General features: G+C 42.1%; 1 protein-coding gene and 1 long non-coding RNA gene across 2 annotated transcripts; one reads left to right on the top strand and one right to left on the bottom strand.

Moving 5' to 3' along the window:
* Positions 1–419: 419 nt before the first annotated feature.
* Positions 420–16772, bottom strand: march4 (membrane-associated ring finger (C3HC4) 4). Its single transcript, XM_013131104.4, has 4 exons — positions 16028–16772; positions 5148–5303; positions 4101–4293; positions 420–2779 (listed from the first exon to the last, which is right to left on the bottom strand). The coding sequence occupies exons 1-4, from the start codon at positions 16466–16468 to the stop codon at positions 2349–2351; spliced, it is 1221 nt and encodes a 406-aa protein (XP_012986558.3). The 5' UTR covers positions 16469–16772; the 3' UTR covers positions 420–2348.
* On the top strand, positions 5311–6369 carry LOC117593451. The gene is made up of 2 exons (XR_004574861.1): positions 5311–5775; positions 6291–6369. It is a non-coding gene; the product is annotated as an uncharacterized LOC117593451 (long non-coding RNA).
* Positions 16773–17054: the final 282 nt, after the last annotated feature.

Below are 17054 nucleotides of genomic sequence, written 5' to 3'. Positions count from 1 at the left end.
GTATCTCGAACCCACGACCTTCGGCTCCCCAGGTGGGCACACCACCCACTGCTCCAAATAGGGACATCCCATTTGGAGGGGCGAGTAGCGGCCCATTTAACAATGAGGGTGGGTTAAATCTCGGCTGGACGCCATAACCGTCCTCCAAACACAAGCGAACTTTACTGACTGTCTGTTAAACTGTTCTATGCAAGCCAGTCAAGCTCCCCTCTTCCCTCCAAAAAACACATAAAATATGACAGAACTGTTGTTTTGGGAGGGGAGTGGGCTGTATCCATTGATTTAATTTATATGGTTATAACTCTTGTTTTGGGTATATCCATTGTGAAATATGGTGGCCTGGTGAAACAAAACAAAACCCTGCTCAACTATTTTACTGATTCAGAGGTATACCCACAATTAACCCAATTAACTATGTAACTATGTGTGTAATAACAACATGGTAGACTTCTAAGCTGGCGAGTCACACCAAAGATTGCTTTCTGTAGACAGCCTGGTTACCCAGATAGGGCCTACCGTTCTCACATAAGACTGAATTGAAGCAACAGACATACCCCAGATACTTAATTCATTAAGTTAAACATTTCTCAAAAGATCTCCTTAACCCCTGCACTATAAAAGGTTATTTGAAATGTTTCTTTCTTTTCCTGCTTTTTGCTCGAAACATTGCATGATCCTTGAATAAACATTGAAATACTGGAGCTCTCCAACACCAAATACTGGACTAAAAGAGGCCCTGATCTTTTATGGTCTGATCTCTCTCCAACACCAAATACTGGACTAAAAGAGGCCCTGATCTTTTATGGTCTGATCTCTCTCCAACACCAAATACTGGACTAAAAGAGGCCCTGATCTTTTATGGTCTGATCTCTCTCCAACACCAAATACTGGACTAAAAGAGGCCCTGATCTTTTATGGTCTGATCTCTCTCCAACACCAAATACTGGACTAAAAGAGGCCCTGATCTTTTATGGTCTGATCTCTCTCCAACAACAAATACTGGACTAAAAGAGGTCCTGATCTTTATGGTCTGATCTCTCTCCAACAACAAATACTGGACTAAAAGAGGCCCTGATCTATAAGATCTGATCTCTCCCCAACACCAAACACTGGACTAAAAGAGGTCCTGATCTTTCTATTACTCTGCTAAGAGGACCAGTTCTCTTTGTAATTCAGCTCATAGGCCCAGAACAGTCTTCTTGGTAACTCTCTCCAGTACCCTGGCTCCGGTAAAATACCACAGGTTTCCCAAATACAGATTTCAAGCAAATACAGCTTCTATCACACTGAATCATCCCAAAGATATGTTAATGTCTGACTTCCAGAGAAATCGTGTATTCTAATCATGCACTACATTGCATGTGTTTTTTTATTAACAGTTTTAATTTTTAAATCATGTTGGACAGTTCCATGTTAGTTTTCATTTATCAAAGATACATCTGTTTCTACTGCAGCAGAGTAGAAACAGATGTACAGAGATGTGTGAGGAGAACTCCCGGTTGCATCCCAAATGGCACCCTCCTCCTCCTGTGGAACACTTCCTTTGACCAGGGCAAACACTGTCCTCCTGATTTGTATGAATTCCTCATGGCTCAAATTCTTCCACAAAATTTTTTGGAGCCTCCTGAACGGCAGCAGAGAGAGACTCCAGGTTTTACTGACAACAAAAGAATCACTGAGAGAAACACAGTATCTCCACACAGGCTTCAGATGGTAAAGAGAACTAGACTTCCCCATGCTATTGTGGATGTTTATACGGTTGATATAACCTTATTCTTTATGTGAATGACATTTTCTTCTGATGAGTTAGCTCTTAACATACTCTTCAGAAGGAAGACGTGTTTTTTCAGACCCAGAGGTGTAACCTGATTGGTAGAACCCAAACACAATGATTGTTGCATTGCAATGGGGACATTTCTACCTGTCACTGGACACACTTAGAACAGTTGTTGAGAAAAGATGGCCAATGTCTAGCAGTAAAATGTAAAAAAAAAAGGGTTCTGTAAGGGTTATTTGGTTGACCCTTTTGGTGAACTATTTTTGATTCCTTGTAGAACCTGAGACATAAATGTCCAAATGGAATAAAAAATGCCTCTCTGTATCTGAAAAGGGTTGACCCAGAGAGACAGACAGATATACCTTAAGTATGTCTTTTCTGTATTTCTTTATTATCTTAGGGGACACCCCAAAATAAACTAATGAAACAACCTCAAATGTTTTATTCATTCCTTGCAAGGACATCAAAGATGCATTTCAGTCATTTAAGAGCATTGTGTTGGTTCATTAAGACCAACCACTTCCTGTCAATGTTTAGGCTCTCCACAGCTGCCAAAACCTCAGGAACATCCTCAGACTGTAGTGACTCTCATGACCAGCTCCCGGGTGCTCCGGCTGGGGTGGCCACGGGGCTCGGACAGACGCAGGTGGCTGAGGAGGTGGAGGATGTTGTAGGCAGCACAGGGTTGGTCTGGTCCTACTGGCCCCCTGGCTTCAGGGGAACCCTCTGGAGCTAGCCCTGTCCCGGTGGTGCCTGGGGCTGGAACCAGGTCCACCGCTGTGGGGGCAAAAGCACCAGGGGAGATGAGTGAGGTGGACTGTCCGGCTCCGGTTGAAGCCTGGGGCCTGGGCTCAGACTGACACTGTGTCCTTTCTGTGGCTGCTTTGTTCAGGTCCTCATTGTCTGTGGCCTTGTCATAGTTAAGAACCTTCCACTTTTGGTTGACCGCCTGCCAGCGGCTAAAGATACGAAACACAGACGGGGCTTCGTGGATGATCAGAGCTGTAGCGGGAGACCAGATAAGAACATTAGTCAGATAATCCTGGAATGTACATTAATCAGGATCAGAGATAAGAACATTACTCTGATAATCCTGGATAGAACAGTAATCAGAATCAGAGATCAGAAAATGAGTCTGATAATTCTGGAGAGAACATAAATCAGAATCAGAGATCAGAAAATTAGTCTGATAATTCTGGAGAGAACATAAATCAGAATCCGAGATCAGAAAATGTGTCTGATAATCCTGGATAGAACATTAATCATAAAAGAGAAAGACTGATGTACAGCACTATATATGCAATTTACATATGTCCACATTCCCCTTTGAATTTATAATATGATACAATACATGGTTTTGTAAAACGATGAGCTAGTTTCCCAAGATAAATTATTAGTACCATGGAAACAACCAATCACAAAATGTCTTATAGGTGGGACAACTGTATAATGCCTTAAGGCCATCTAGAGGGCCTAAGTATACCTCAGTATTTCAGCGCCAATAGCGAGCCTTATCTTGTTTTCTTACGCTTGAGCCGATTGAGCCTAGCTAGCTGACAAGCTAGCTTTTTGGAGTGAGTGTACGTAAGGATGGCTGTCAGCTGTCAGCCCTGGCTTTGATCTCAATAGAAAAATAACTTATTTCGGATTTAAAATAAAAAGACAAGCAACATGAACCTGCCGCTATCCATTTCATAAAGACGGACAGGAGAATGGACTTGGTTTTTAAATGAAAATCATAATGGTGAGTCAACTTTTTGTTTCATCTACATCTTACTTTCTGTTGCTATCTCATTCCTTTTCTTTTGAATACAATGTGTAAAATATATACTTTAGGTCACTGGTTTTGTGGTAAAAACCAAGGTAATGATAATTGCAATAGGAAGTACTGGGTACATGACATTTTGTGTTGTGTTGCTTTTTTTCTTTGGTTGCATGCTGGAGATTGAATTCATCTTTTTTCACTTTGACAGCGTATACTGTCCATGGTCTTGAAAAAATATGAGTAGTTGTGAGGTTGAATTTGTTCCACTATTCTTCCAGGATTCCACTATTATTCAAGTGAATGTTTTGGCAAAAGTTTTCTTTGAACAACACAACCGTATTTTCTTCTAAAGTGGGTTTTGGTATTGATTTTTGCAACCGCTGTATGCGTGTGCTGATTCTGAGCCACAGCCGAGGCGTGGTTTAGGACCGTTTGACTCTGTCATCAAATAATTGCTTCGCCTACACAGGTCTGCAAAAGAAATTATCTGTATACACACTGGAGTCATAGCTCCAATAGTCACGGTTCGCCACTGGTTTTACCATTCAACCGTCTCACCGATGCAGGCAATGTCCATGAATCCATACAGGCCGTAGCAGATCTGGAAAAGCAGATCCTGTCTCTGCCAGCGAGCCGAGGGGCTGAAGGAGGACCACACCAGCCAAGACAGACTGGCCATCAGAAACAGAGACCCGAGCAGCGCAGCAGCTATCTGGACTCTCTCTATCACTGTCAGGGAGATGGACTGCCACTGGAGGGGAGAGAGAGGGAGGGAGGGAGAGTGAGGGAGACAGGGAGGGAGAGAGAGACAGGGAGAGGGACAGGGAGGGAGAGTGAGGGAGACAGGAAGGGAGAGAGAGAGAGAGGGAGAGGGAGACCAGGAAGGAGAGGGTGACAGGGAGGGAGAGAGAGAGGGAGGGAGATCAGGAGGGAGAGGGAGACAGGGAGGGAGAGAGGGAGAGAGACCAGGAGGGAGACCAGGAGGGAGAGGGAGACAAGGAGGGAGCGGGAAAAGGAGGGTGACAGGGAGGGGGAGACCAGGAAGGAGAGGGAGAAAGGGAGGGAGAGAGGGAGGGAGACCAGGAGGGAGAGGGAGACAGGGAGGGAGAGAGGGAGGGATATCAGGAGGGGGAGAGAGGTAGGGAGAGGGAGACAGAGAGGGAGGGAGGGAGATCAGGAGGGAGAGGGAGGGAGGGAGGGAGGGAGGGAGGGAGGGAGGGAGGGAGGGAGGGAGAGAGAGAGAGAGAGAGAGAGAGAGAGAGAGAGAGGGAGGGAGAGAGAGAGGGAGGGAGGGGGGAGAGAGAGAGAGAGGGAGACCAGGAGGGAGAGGGGGAGAGGGAGACAGGGTGGGAGAGGGATGCACAGGAGGGAGACCAGGAGGGAGAGGGAGACCAGGAGGGAGAGGGAGACCGAGAGGGAGACAGGGAGGGAGACAGGGAGAGAGGGAGGGAGACCAGAAAGGAGAGGGAGACAGGGAGGGAGGAAGAGAGGGAGGGAGGAAGAGAGGGAGGGAGGCAAGGAGTGAATAATAATAATAAAATGAACAGGAAGAGGAATAAGATGACTAATTCCATGCTTTAATATGCATATGCACATACACAATACCTGCAGTGGGTTCTTGGTGCTGATGGCGATGACCTGGTATTTGTAGTAGCAGAGCTCACAGGCCCAGGAGCCCTTCTCACTAATCCACTTGATGAGGCATGGCTGGTGGGTACAGCGGACCGACCCACTGCAGCGACATGGGCTCAGCAGCTCCCCCTGTGGGGAGAAAGATAATATAGCATAGTTGAAATATAGGGCCAATTTGCCTCATGGTGGAAAGGACTACTGTGCTACAGGATTACAGGAATACAGGATTACAGAGTTACAGGACAACATCGCTAAGGGATTACAGGACTACAGGACAACAGAGTTACAGGACAAGTTCGCTATAGGATTATAGGACAACAGAGTTACAGGACAACAGCACTAAAGGATTACAGGACTACAGGACAACAGAGTTACAGGACAAGTTCGCTATAGGATTATAGGACAACAGAGTTACAGGACAACAGCACTAAAGGATTACAGGACTACAGGACAACAGAGTTACAGGACAACAGCACTAAAGGATTACAGGACTACAGGACAACAGAGTTACAGGACAAGTTCGCTATAGGATTATAGGACAACAGAGTTACAGGACAACAGCACTACAGGATTACAGGACTACAGGACAACAGAGTTACAGGTGTGATGGCAATTTCTAAAATCCAAATAATTCTATGAAAATGGTAGGTAAGACAGGAGAAATCAATTGCGCAATAAACGGTTTTAATGGAACTTGCAAGGAGAAAGTATACAGGTTACAAAGTAACGGTGGATAGTTTCTAAATAAAAACATCATTTCGACAGTATTTATTACATAGGAAGAAGGGGTGTGGTAAGATGCTGCCATCTGTTTCATGTCAATCAAACACCTTTCCCTTTGTTCTATCACACACGTCAAATGCTATCTTCCCCCACCTTATCCTTCCTGCCATAATGTTTACTGTAGTGTTTACCCAAAGGGGCCAACTGACCTTACTGCCCCCTGTTGTATCTTCTCCTATCCTGTCCTAAAACCCATTGATCTGCATCTGGACAGACAATAGATGTCCCCTATGCAAATACCAGATCCCACACATTCCTATACCTATCTTAACAGTGGGACTTAGTTCTTTAATCAGTTAGAATACATTGTGCATAGAAATTTCCACAACACAGGACAACAGCGTTATAGGATTATAGGACTACAGAACAACAGAGTTACAGGACAACAGCACTACAGAATTACAGGACTACAGGACAACAGAGTTACAGGACAAGATCGCTATAGGATTACAGGACAACAGAGTTACAGGACAACAGCACTACAGAATTACAGGACAACAGAGTTACAGGACAACAGCGTTATAGGACTACAGAACAACAGAGTTACAGGACAACAGCACTACAGAATTACAGGATTACAGGACAACAGAGTTACAGGACAACAGCACTACAGGATTACAGGACTACAGGACAACAGAGTTACAGGACAACAGCGTTATAGGATTATAGGACTACAGAACAACAGAGTTACAGGACAACAGCACTACAGAATTACAGGATTACAGGACAACAGAGTTACAGGACAACAGCACTACAGGATTACAGGACTACAGGACAACAGAGTTACAGGACAACAGCGTTATAGGATTATAGGACTACAGAACAACAGAGTTACAGGACAGCAGCACCAGAGAATTACAGGACTAAATAGTTACAGGACTACAATGCTACAGAATTACAGGACTACTGTGCTACAAGATTACTGGACTAAAGCACCACAAGACTACAGGACTACACAGTTACAGGACTACAGTGCTAGAGAATTACAGGACTACAGCACTGCAAGATTACAGGACTACACAGTTACAGGGCTACAGCGCTACAGGATTACAGGACTACAACGCTATAGGATTACAGGACTACAGGATTACAGGACTACAGAATTACAGGACTACACAGTTACAGGGCTACAGATTTACAGGACTACACAGTTACAGGACTACATAGTTACAGGATCAAAGGACTACAGAGTTACAGGACTACAGTGCTACATGTTTACAGGACTACAGAATTACAGGACTACACAGTTACAGGGTTACAGCCATACAGGGTTACAGCCCTACAGGATTACAGAACTACAGAATTACAGGAATACACAGTTACAGGATTACAGGACTACAGAGTTACAGGACTACAGTGCTACAGGATTACAGGACAATAGCACTACAATATTTACCACAGGATTTTCTGACTAAATGACTATGGGACTACATGTTAACAGGACTACAGTCTTACAGGACTGGATATTTACAGAAATAGAACACTGCAGTATTAGATTATTACAGAACTAAAGGACTGCAGCACTACTTAACTTCATGTTGACAGGACTAGATGTTTACAGGATTACAGGTTTACCGGACTACATGTTCACAAGGCTTTAGGTTTACAGGACTACATGTTCACAAGGCTTTAGGTTTACAGGACTACATGTTCACAAGGCTTTAGGTTTACAGGACTACATGTTCACAAGGCTTTAGGTTTACAGGACTACATGTTCACAAGGCTTTAGGTTTACAGGACTACATGTTCACAAGGCTTTAGGTTTACCGGACTACATGTTCACAAGGCTTTAGGTTTACCGGACTACATGTTCACAAGGCTTTAGGTTTACAGGACTACATGTTCACAAGGCTTTAGGTTTACAGGACTACATGTTCACAAGGCTTTAGGTTTACAGGACTACATGTTCACAAGGCTTTAGGTTTACAGGACTACATGTTCACAAGGCTTTAGGTTTACAGGACTACATGTTCACAAGGCTTTAGGTTTACAGGACTACATGTTCACAAGGCTTTAGGTTTACAGGACTACATGTTCACAAGGCTTTAGGTTTACAGGACTACATGTTCACAAGGCTTTAGGTTTACAGGACTACATGTTCACAAGGCTTTAGGTTTACAGGACTACATGTTCACAAGGCTTTAGGTTTACAGGACTACATGTTCACAAGGCTTTAGGTTTACAGGACTACATGTTCACAAGGCTTTAGGTTTACAGGAATACATGTTCACAAGGCTTTAGGTTTACAGGACTAGTGGAGCAGCATCTCTGTCACAGACTAGAAGGGCAACGGCAACTGTACAGATGGCCTTGGTGGGAGAGGGCAGTCGTTTTGTGTTGGTGTCAGTTGGCAAGGTTTCAAATGGTAAGAATATGTTTGTGGGGGACCAGACTTGGCAACAGTGAGTTGGCAGGATTGTTTAGGAGTGCAAGCAAAGACCTGGGCTATGCAGGTCTCTGACCTCTCACTGTGACACTTCCCAGCCAAGAACTAGAACTACTCAATACCAACTAAAACCTGAGCCCAGTCCAAGTTCATGCGATGAGGGTGCAGAGGGAGCAATAGATAAATCCGACTCACTTAAACTTCACTGAGAATTCAAACAACTTCACAGAGAATTTACCCATGAACAGGTAACAGTGTCCGTTTTGCCTACAGTACATTACCAGTGTGAGTTACTATATATTGAATGTGTATTGTTATGTTTCAAAGGTTTACAGGAAAAACCTCTGTGAACATTTGTTCTAAAACATTTCCATTAAAACATACATGTAACAACAATGTACGTTTTTTTATTTCAAATAGCCCATGTAACAACAATGTAATTTCTTTATTTTAGATAGTCTTTGTAACAACAATGACATTTCTTTATCTTAGATAGTCCTTGTAACAACAATGTAAATGTTTTATTTAGGCCTTTTGTTCAACAAATGGGCGAAACATCCACACACACCCTTGATTTGAGAAGTAGTGGATACATGTTAAAAACACCTTTGTGATTATATTTGTGAGTCTTATTTGGTCTATAAACCCTTGGCACACTTGGACTGTGCAATATTTTTCCAATTATTTTGAAAAACATTCTTCAGGCTCTGTCAAGGTGTTGTGGTCAGAGCCAGACAGCAATTTTCAAGTAGATATCAAAACAGATTTGATGCATTGTCCAATGTTTTCTCCAATATGAAAAAACCTGTCTGTCATTGGTTACTGCTCGGCTGAAAGGAGAATTCCTCTCTCACAGGATAAGGTTTCTCGGATGTTGTCCATGGTGCACAAGAAAAACACATACAAAATGGAAATTAAACAAAATGGAAAGAAAACAATACATTAAGAAAAACAATCACAATTGACAGTAAAAACATATTTTCAAAGAAAATCTTATAGGCACTAAAAGATTTAACTTAAAATCACTCTATATGACTTTCCATGAATCTGGATCAACATATTCAGAAGCAGTTTTACCCAGTTCTGAATAGGCCTGTATCTCCAACACTATCCAGTCCAGAGCGATTAGTAACTGCTGTTTTACTATAGCATAAAGTTATACACTTGCAAACATTTTAAAAGCCTTTTCTCGTTAATGAGATGCTATTTTATCCACCATTTAATTTAATATCCTATAAACAGACATTGCAACACAACCCTTCATATGCAAAAGGAAGTCAATTTCAAGAAGATATTTAAAGGTTTTTCCAAATGTTCTAGATGGTGTAAATTCCAATACATGGAACCTTATGGGTTCTTCAGGCAATTTCTTTCCTCGTGAGAAAAGACAAAGATACCCGAAATCCACGAATGCCAGCCTTTTTTATTTGTAATTTTGAGTCGTTTACTATAGCTCCATCTATGGTCGAATCAGGTTGATTATTTTTGACATGGTTATGCATGCCCTGTAATTCAAGCATGCAAATGTATAAACGTAACTTTTTAAAATTTATTTAGCATGTTAGGAAAAAAATATAATAAAAATAATAATAATAATACCAACGATAACAATAGAAGATTCTCCCTTTACATGTCATAGTGATGATAGGTAAAAGAAAATATACAGTGGGGAGAACAAGTATTTGATACACTCCCGATTTTGTAGGTTTTCATACTTACAAAGCATGTAGAGATCTGTCATTTATATCATAGGTACACTTCAACTGTGAGAGACGGAATCTAAAACAAAAATCAAGAAAATCACATTGTATGATTTTTAAGTAATACATTTGCATTTTATTGCATGACATAAGTATTTGAGACATCAGAAAAGCAGAACTTAATATTTGGTACAGAAACCTTTGTTTGCAATTACAGAGATCATACGTTTCCTGTAGTTTTTGACCAGGTTTGCACACACTGCAGTAGGGATTTTGGCCCACTCCTCCATACAGACCTTCTCCAGATCCTTCAGGTTTCGGGGCTGTCGCTGGGCAATATGGACTTTCAGCTCCCTCCAAAGATTTTCTATTGGGTTCGGGTCTGGAGACTGGCTAGGCCACTCCAGGACCTTGAGATGCTTCTTACGGAGCCACTCCTTAGTTGCAGAAAAGCATCCCCTTCGCAGAAAAGCATCCCCAAAGTATGATGTTTTCACCTCCATGCTTCATGGTTGGGATGATGTTCTTGGGGTTGTACTCATCCTTCTTCTTCCTCCAAACACGGCGAGTGGAGTTTAGACCACAAAGCTCTATTTTTGTCTCATCAGACCACATGACCTTCTCCCATTCCTCCTCTGGATCATCCAGATGGTCATTGGCAAACTTCAGACGGGCCTGGACATGCGCTGGCTTGTCTTAGCCATTGTGGAGAGGTTGGAGTCTGTTTGATTGAGTGTGTGGACAGGTGTCTTTTATACAGGTAACAAGTTCAAACAGGTGCAGTTAATACAGGTAATGAGTGGAGAACAGGAGGGCTTCTTAAAGTAAAACTAACAGGTCTGTGAGAGCTGGAATTCTTACAGGTTGGTAGGTGATCAAATACTTGCAATAAAATGCTAATTAATTATTTAAAAATCATACAATGTGATTTACTGGATTTTTGAAAATTACAGACCTCTACATGCTTTGTAAGTAGGAAAACCTGCAAAATCGGCAGTGTATCAAATACTTGTTCTCCCCACTGTATGTTGGATCGTGGAATATTATCACAGCCAACAGAGTTTAGCCTGGCCCAAAATCTCTGTGTATTCCTGGACAGATGGTTATGCATATGGAAATCTACTGCAGTATGTTTTGTGTTTATTTGTTGTGCCTGACAAATAAACACAATATACAAATGGCATTACAAAGAAAATCTGGGTCTGAGATGCATACATTATCTGCTTAGACCGTTACATGCATTCTAAAATTGCACTTGATGTAGTGAACAACTTCATACCAGAGCCCTATGTCCTATGTAGTGAACAACTTCATACCAGAGCCCTATTCCCTATGTAGTGAACAAGTTCATACCAGAGCCCTATTCCCTATGTAGTGAACAAGTTCATACCAGAGCTCTATTCCCTATGTAGTGAACAACTTCATACCAGAGCCCTATTCCCTATGTAGTGAACAACTTCATACCAGAGCCCTATTCCCTATGTAGTGAACAAGTTCATACCAGAGCCCTATTCCCTATGTAGTGAACAACTTCATACCAGAGTCCTATTCCCTATGTAGTGAACAACTTCATACCAGAGCCCTATTCCCTATGTAGTGAACAAGTTCATACCAGAGCCCTATTCCCTATGTAGTGAACAAGTTCATACCAGAGCCCAATTCCCTATGTAGTGAACAAGTTCCTACCAGAGCCCTATTCCCTATGTAGTGAACAAGTTCATACCAGAGCCCTATTCCCTATGTAGTTAACAAGTTCCTACCAGAGCCCAATTCCCTATGTAGTGAACAAGTTCCTACCAGAGCCCTATTCCCTATGTAGTGAACAAGTTCATACCAGAGCCCTATTCCCTATGTAGTTAACAAGTTCATACCAGAGCCCTATTCCCTATGTAGTGAACAAGTTCATACCAGAGCCCTATTCCCTATGTAGTGAACAAGTTCATACCAGAGCCCTATTCCCTATGTAGTGAACAAGTTCATACCAGAGCCCAATTCCCTATGTAGTGAACAACTTCATACCAGAGCCCAATTCCCTATGTAGTGAACAACTTCATACCAGAGCCCTATTCCCTATGTAGTGAACAAGTTCATACCAGAGCCCTATTCCCTATGTAGTGAACAACTTCATACCAGAGCCCAATTCCCTATGAAAATAATTCCCTGTGATCTACAGCAAACTGTAAAACACGATTTAATCTGGCTGGATATAAATTGACTGCATCTAGATATACTGCCACATAATACTGATATATTCCAGCTGTTTCAATCCCCTCCATTCTCTGCCCCCTCCAAATCAGCCCTGTTGATGTGTAGTATCAACATCTTTAGGTATTTCTAGAACTTCCAGTGTTCTGTATCATCGGGGAGATATAAATGTCTTCTAGAACTACCTGTGTTCTGTATCATCGGGGGGATATAAATGTGTTCTAGAACTTCATGTGTTCTGTATCATCGGGGAGATATAAATGTGTTCTAGAACTACCTGTGTTCTGTATCATCGGGGAGATATAAATGTGTTCTAGAACTTCATGTGTTCTGTATCATCGGGGAGATATAAATGTGTTCTAGAACTTCATGTGTTCTGTATCATCGGGGAGATATAAACGTCTTCTACAACTTCAAGTGGTCTGTATCATCAGTGGAGGTATAGCAGAGAAATTTTTCGATGTGGTTAACTAACAATAAGCTCAGTGAGAGGTTTGTCAGAGATTGCATTCCAAATGTCACCCTTTTCCCTTTAAAGAGCAATACTTTTGACTAGGGCCCATTGCACAAAGTAATAGGTTGAAATTTGTGACACAGACTGAGAAAACACTAGTGAATAAAATAATCACTTGCCTTTCACCACAAGTCCCTTCTCTCTTTACGTGCTTCCTTTGGGCTCATGCTGAATATCAATTTTCTAGCTGAGTAAAAAACCTTAAAAATATGACATGTCTGGAGGAGGAGGGGATGTTACTAGTCATTATTATTCCCTAGTGATTCCAGAGAGCCACTTCATTTCACATCGCCTCTCAGCCTTCATGTTCTCTCATTCTTAACACCAGAATACATATTACTCAAATGTAGTGCACTTCAAAGTGAGTAGGTTCTTGTTTGGGATACAGAGTCGCTGCATGGTGTCTAGCACTGTAAATAAACTGCTTGGTTCATTTCTCAGTAAATGAGCAGTAAAGAGCAGCCAATAGAAAAGCTTAGAGATTTAAGTCCATAATCTGATAATAAATCTAATTTCCTTTGAAATTAGGCTTTTTGGCAATCTTGAGACTGTTGTTAGACAATCCATAATATCCTATTGATGACTTTGGAAATATGACTGTTGCTCTTTCTTTAGCCTTTACTCTTTTCACTTGGTTCTTTGACTTTCTTTCAGGTTAATGGGACACATTAATCAGTACTGTCTCCTGGTTAGTGTAGAGGTATACATTAATCAGTACTGTCTCCTGGTTAGTGTAGAGGTACACATTAATCAGTACTGTCTCCTGGTTAGTGTAGAGGTATACATTAATCAGTACTGTCTCCTGGTTAGTGTAGAGGTATACATTAATCAGTACTGTCTCCTGGTTAGTGTAGAGGTATACATTAATCAGTACTGTCTCCTGGTTAGTGTAGAGGTATACATTAATCAGTACTGTCTCCTGGTTAGTGTAGAGGTATACATTAATCAGTACTGTCTCCTGGTTAGTGTAGAGGTATACATTAATCAGTACTGTCTCCTGGTTAGTGTAGAGGTACACATTAATCAGTACTGTCTCCTGGTTAGTGTAGAGGTATACATTAATCAGTACTGTCTCCTGGTTAGTGTAGAGGTATACATTAATCAGTACTGTCTCCTGGTTAGTGTAGAGGTATACATTAATCAGTACTGTCTCCTGGTTAGTGTAGAGGTACACATTAATCAATACTGTCTCCTGGTTAGTGTAGAGGTACAATGAGTACTGTCTCAGGATAGGTGTTTTGTAAAAGCACTTTGTGACAACTGCTGATGTAAAAAATGATTTTGATTGTTTGATTTATTGTAAGGGTCTCAGTTAGTCTGTCCAGTGACCACTGATGTAAGGACTTCAGTAAGTCTTTCTAATAACAGCTGATGTAGGGATCTCAGTAAGTCTGTCTAATAACAGCTGATGTAGGGATCTCAGTAAGTCTGTCTAATAACAGCTGATGTAGGGATCTCAGTAAGTCTGTCTAATAACAGCTGATGTAGGGATCTCAGTAAGTCTGTCTAATAACAGCTGATGTAGGGATCTCAGTAAGTCTGTCTAATAACAGCTGATGTAGGGATCTCAGTAAGTCTGTCTAATAACAGCTGATGTAGGGATCTCAGTAAGTCTGTCTAATAACAGCTGATGTAGGGATCTCAGTCAGTCTGTCTAATAACAGCTGATGTAAGGATCTCAGTAAGTCTGTCTAATGACAGCTGATGTAGGGATCTCAGTAAGTCTGTCTAATAACAGCTGATGTAGGGATCTCAGTCAGTCTGTCTAATAACAGCTGATGTAGGGATCTCAGTAAGTCTTTCTAATGACAGCAGATGTAGGGATCTCAGTAAGTCTGTCTAATAACAGCTGATGTAGGGATCTCAGTAAGTCTGTCTAATAACAGCTGATGTAGGGATCTCAGTAAGTCTGTCTAATAACAGCTGATGTAGGGATCTCAGTAAGTCTGTCTAATAACAGCTGATGTAGGGATCTCAGTAAGTCTGTCTAATAACAGCTGATGTAGGGATCTCAGTAAGTCTGTCTAATAACAGCTGATGTAGGGATCTCAGTAAGTCTGTCTAATAACAGCTGATGTAGGGATCTCAGTAAGTCTTTCTAATGACAGCAGATGTAAGGATCTCAGTAAGTCTGTCTAATGACAGCTGATGTAGGGATCTCAGTAAGTCTGTCTAATGACAGCTGATGTAGGGATCTCAGTAAGTCTGTCTAATGACAGCTGATGTAGGGATCTCAGTAAGTCTGTCTAATGACAGCTGATGTAGGGATCTCAGTAAGTCTGTCTAATGACAGCTGATGTAGGGATCTCAGTAAGTCTGTCTAATGACAGCTGATGTAGGGATCTCAGTAAGTCTGTCTAATGACAGCTGATGTAGGGATTTCAGTAAGTCTGTCTAATGACAGCTGATGTAGGGATCTCAGTAAGTCTGTCTAATGACAGCAGATGTAAGGATCTCTGTAAGTCTTTCTAATGACAGCAGATGTAGGGATCTCTGTAAGTCTTTCTAATGACAGCTGATGTAGGGATCTCAGTAAGTCTGTCTAATGACAGCAGATGTAGGGATCTCAGTAAGTCTTTCTACTGACAGCTGATGTAGGGATCTCAGTAAGTCTGTCTAATGACAGCTGATGTAGGGATCTCAGTAAGTCTGTCTAATGACAGCTGATGTAGGGATCTCAGTAAGTCTTTCTACTGACAGCTGATGTAGGGATCTCAGTAAGTCTGTCTAATGACAGCTGATGTAGGGATCTCAGTAAGTCTTTCTACTGACAGCTGATGTAGGGATCTCAGTAAGTCTGTCTAATAACAGCTGATGTAGGGATCTCAGTAAGTCTTTCTAATGACAGCTGATGTAGGGATCTCAGTCTGTCCAGACATCACTGATGTAGGATCCTTAGTTAGCCTGTCCAGAAACCACTGACATGGGGACATTGGTCTGTCTGTCTAGAGACCACGGCTATAGGGGCCGTCACCACTGTTACTTCTCCATGGTCTTCTTTACACAGAGACGGCAGGCTGCAGAGGAACCTTTCTTAGAGCACTGAAACAGTGTAGGATTGTTACTCAAATTCAATGTCACCAGATGTCATACCTTTTAGAAGAGATCATCTGTACCAGCATGAAAAGACAGCAATATGACAGATCCTGATTCTGACACCAACCCTTTCCAGAAAGATGAAGTGGTCTTTAGACACATTTCATCAGTAGGAATTCCATATACCTAACAGTGCTGCAGGAAGTGTCTTCATTCATTATCTACTCACCGTTTCAGGTCCCTGGAAGCAGATTCTGCAGACAGGCGACCTGACACCACCACTGTCACTATAGCTGCCCAGGGAGAACCTCTGTTCCAGCTTGTCTCTAGCCCAGCTGTCGGAGGAGCTGCTTCCACCTAATACCCTCAACGGCTCAACCGAATCCACCCAGCCTGAAGCCCCCACCTGTCTATCTCCCTCTGTCCCGCTGGCGCCCCCTGCTGGTGGGGCAGAAGGCCATGTCTCGCTGGGCCCTAGGTGTGTCCTGAACGTATTGTTGTTGTTCGCTACATCAACGACAAAAGGGACGACAGCCTCGAGGCGGTCAGGTGTGTATCCGCTCATGGGGATTGAGGATCTCGCCGGAACAGGTGGCCGAAGTAGCAGCACCTTCAGGTCGCCGAATAGAACACCGCATCGGTTCTTCAGCATGACCGGACCTCGCAGCATCTCTCTGTCACTGAAGAATTCACAGCACAGTACAATGTCACAAATGTTAAAGAGCTCCTTCAAGTTGATCAATTAAAAAGAGTTGTCAGCTTGAGAAAACGTCTCATCAGTGAAAATTCCAAACTGCCTTGGCACATTTTCCAGGGAATAATAGAGTAATTTCTAATGATAACAAATGACTTGAATTCAAACAAGTGTCTGAAGCCATTGGGCATTTGAAATGCATTTGATATGCAAGAAAATCTATGGATAGGCTCGTTAAACTGGCTTTCAGAATTGTACCTCCAAATGGTTGGCTAGTTAATTCCTACAGTATATTTTACATTTTCCAGAGTGGTCCTAGATACGGACATCCTCCCATTGATCTTGAAGATGTTTACTGGAATCATAAACATGTTTTCCATTGATCACAAATGCTGAACAAAAAGTCGGCATAATCCGATTTATTTTCATGGAGAACTATACAAATCCAGACAAAGCAAAACCCTGTCCCTCGTAGGTATGTTGTTCAAAGCTTTTAGTTGCCTAACCTGCCATCGGTTTTCAAAGCCTCATTATCGCTTTTCAAACCAACAAATTTCCTATT

This window comes from Esox lucius, chromosome 20 (genome assembly GCF_011004845.1).
Source record: "Esox lucius isolate fEsoLuc1 chromosome 20, fEsoLuc1.pri, whole genome shotgun sequence".
Lineage (NCBI taxonomy): Eukaryota > Metazoa > Chordata > Actinopteri > Esociformes > Esocidae > Esox > Esox lucius.
The sequence above is the reverse complement of the archived record's forward strand: the minus strand, read 5'-3'. Positions and strand labels throughout refer to the sequence as shown.

Bases quoted from the DNA above. Each gene is read 5' to 3' on its own strand.
- march4 (XM_013131104.4), bottom strand. From the start codon at position 16,468: ATGCTGCGAGGTCCGGTCATGCTGAAGAACCGATGCGGTGTTCTATTC. The intron at 5,304-16,027 runs GTGAGTAGATAA...TTCTCCCCACAG, and splicing joins GCTTCCAGGGACCTGAAACG to GGGGAGCTGCTGAGCCCATG. The intron at 4,294-5,147 runs GTATTGTGTATG...TCTCCCCTCCAG, and splicing joins GCACCAAGAACCCACTGCAG to TGGCAGTCCATCTCCCTGAC.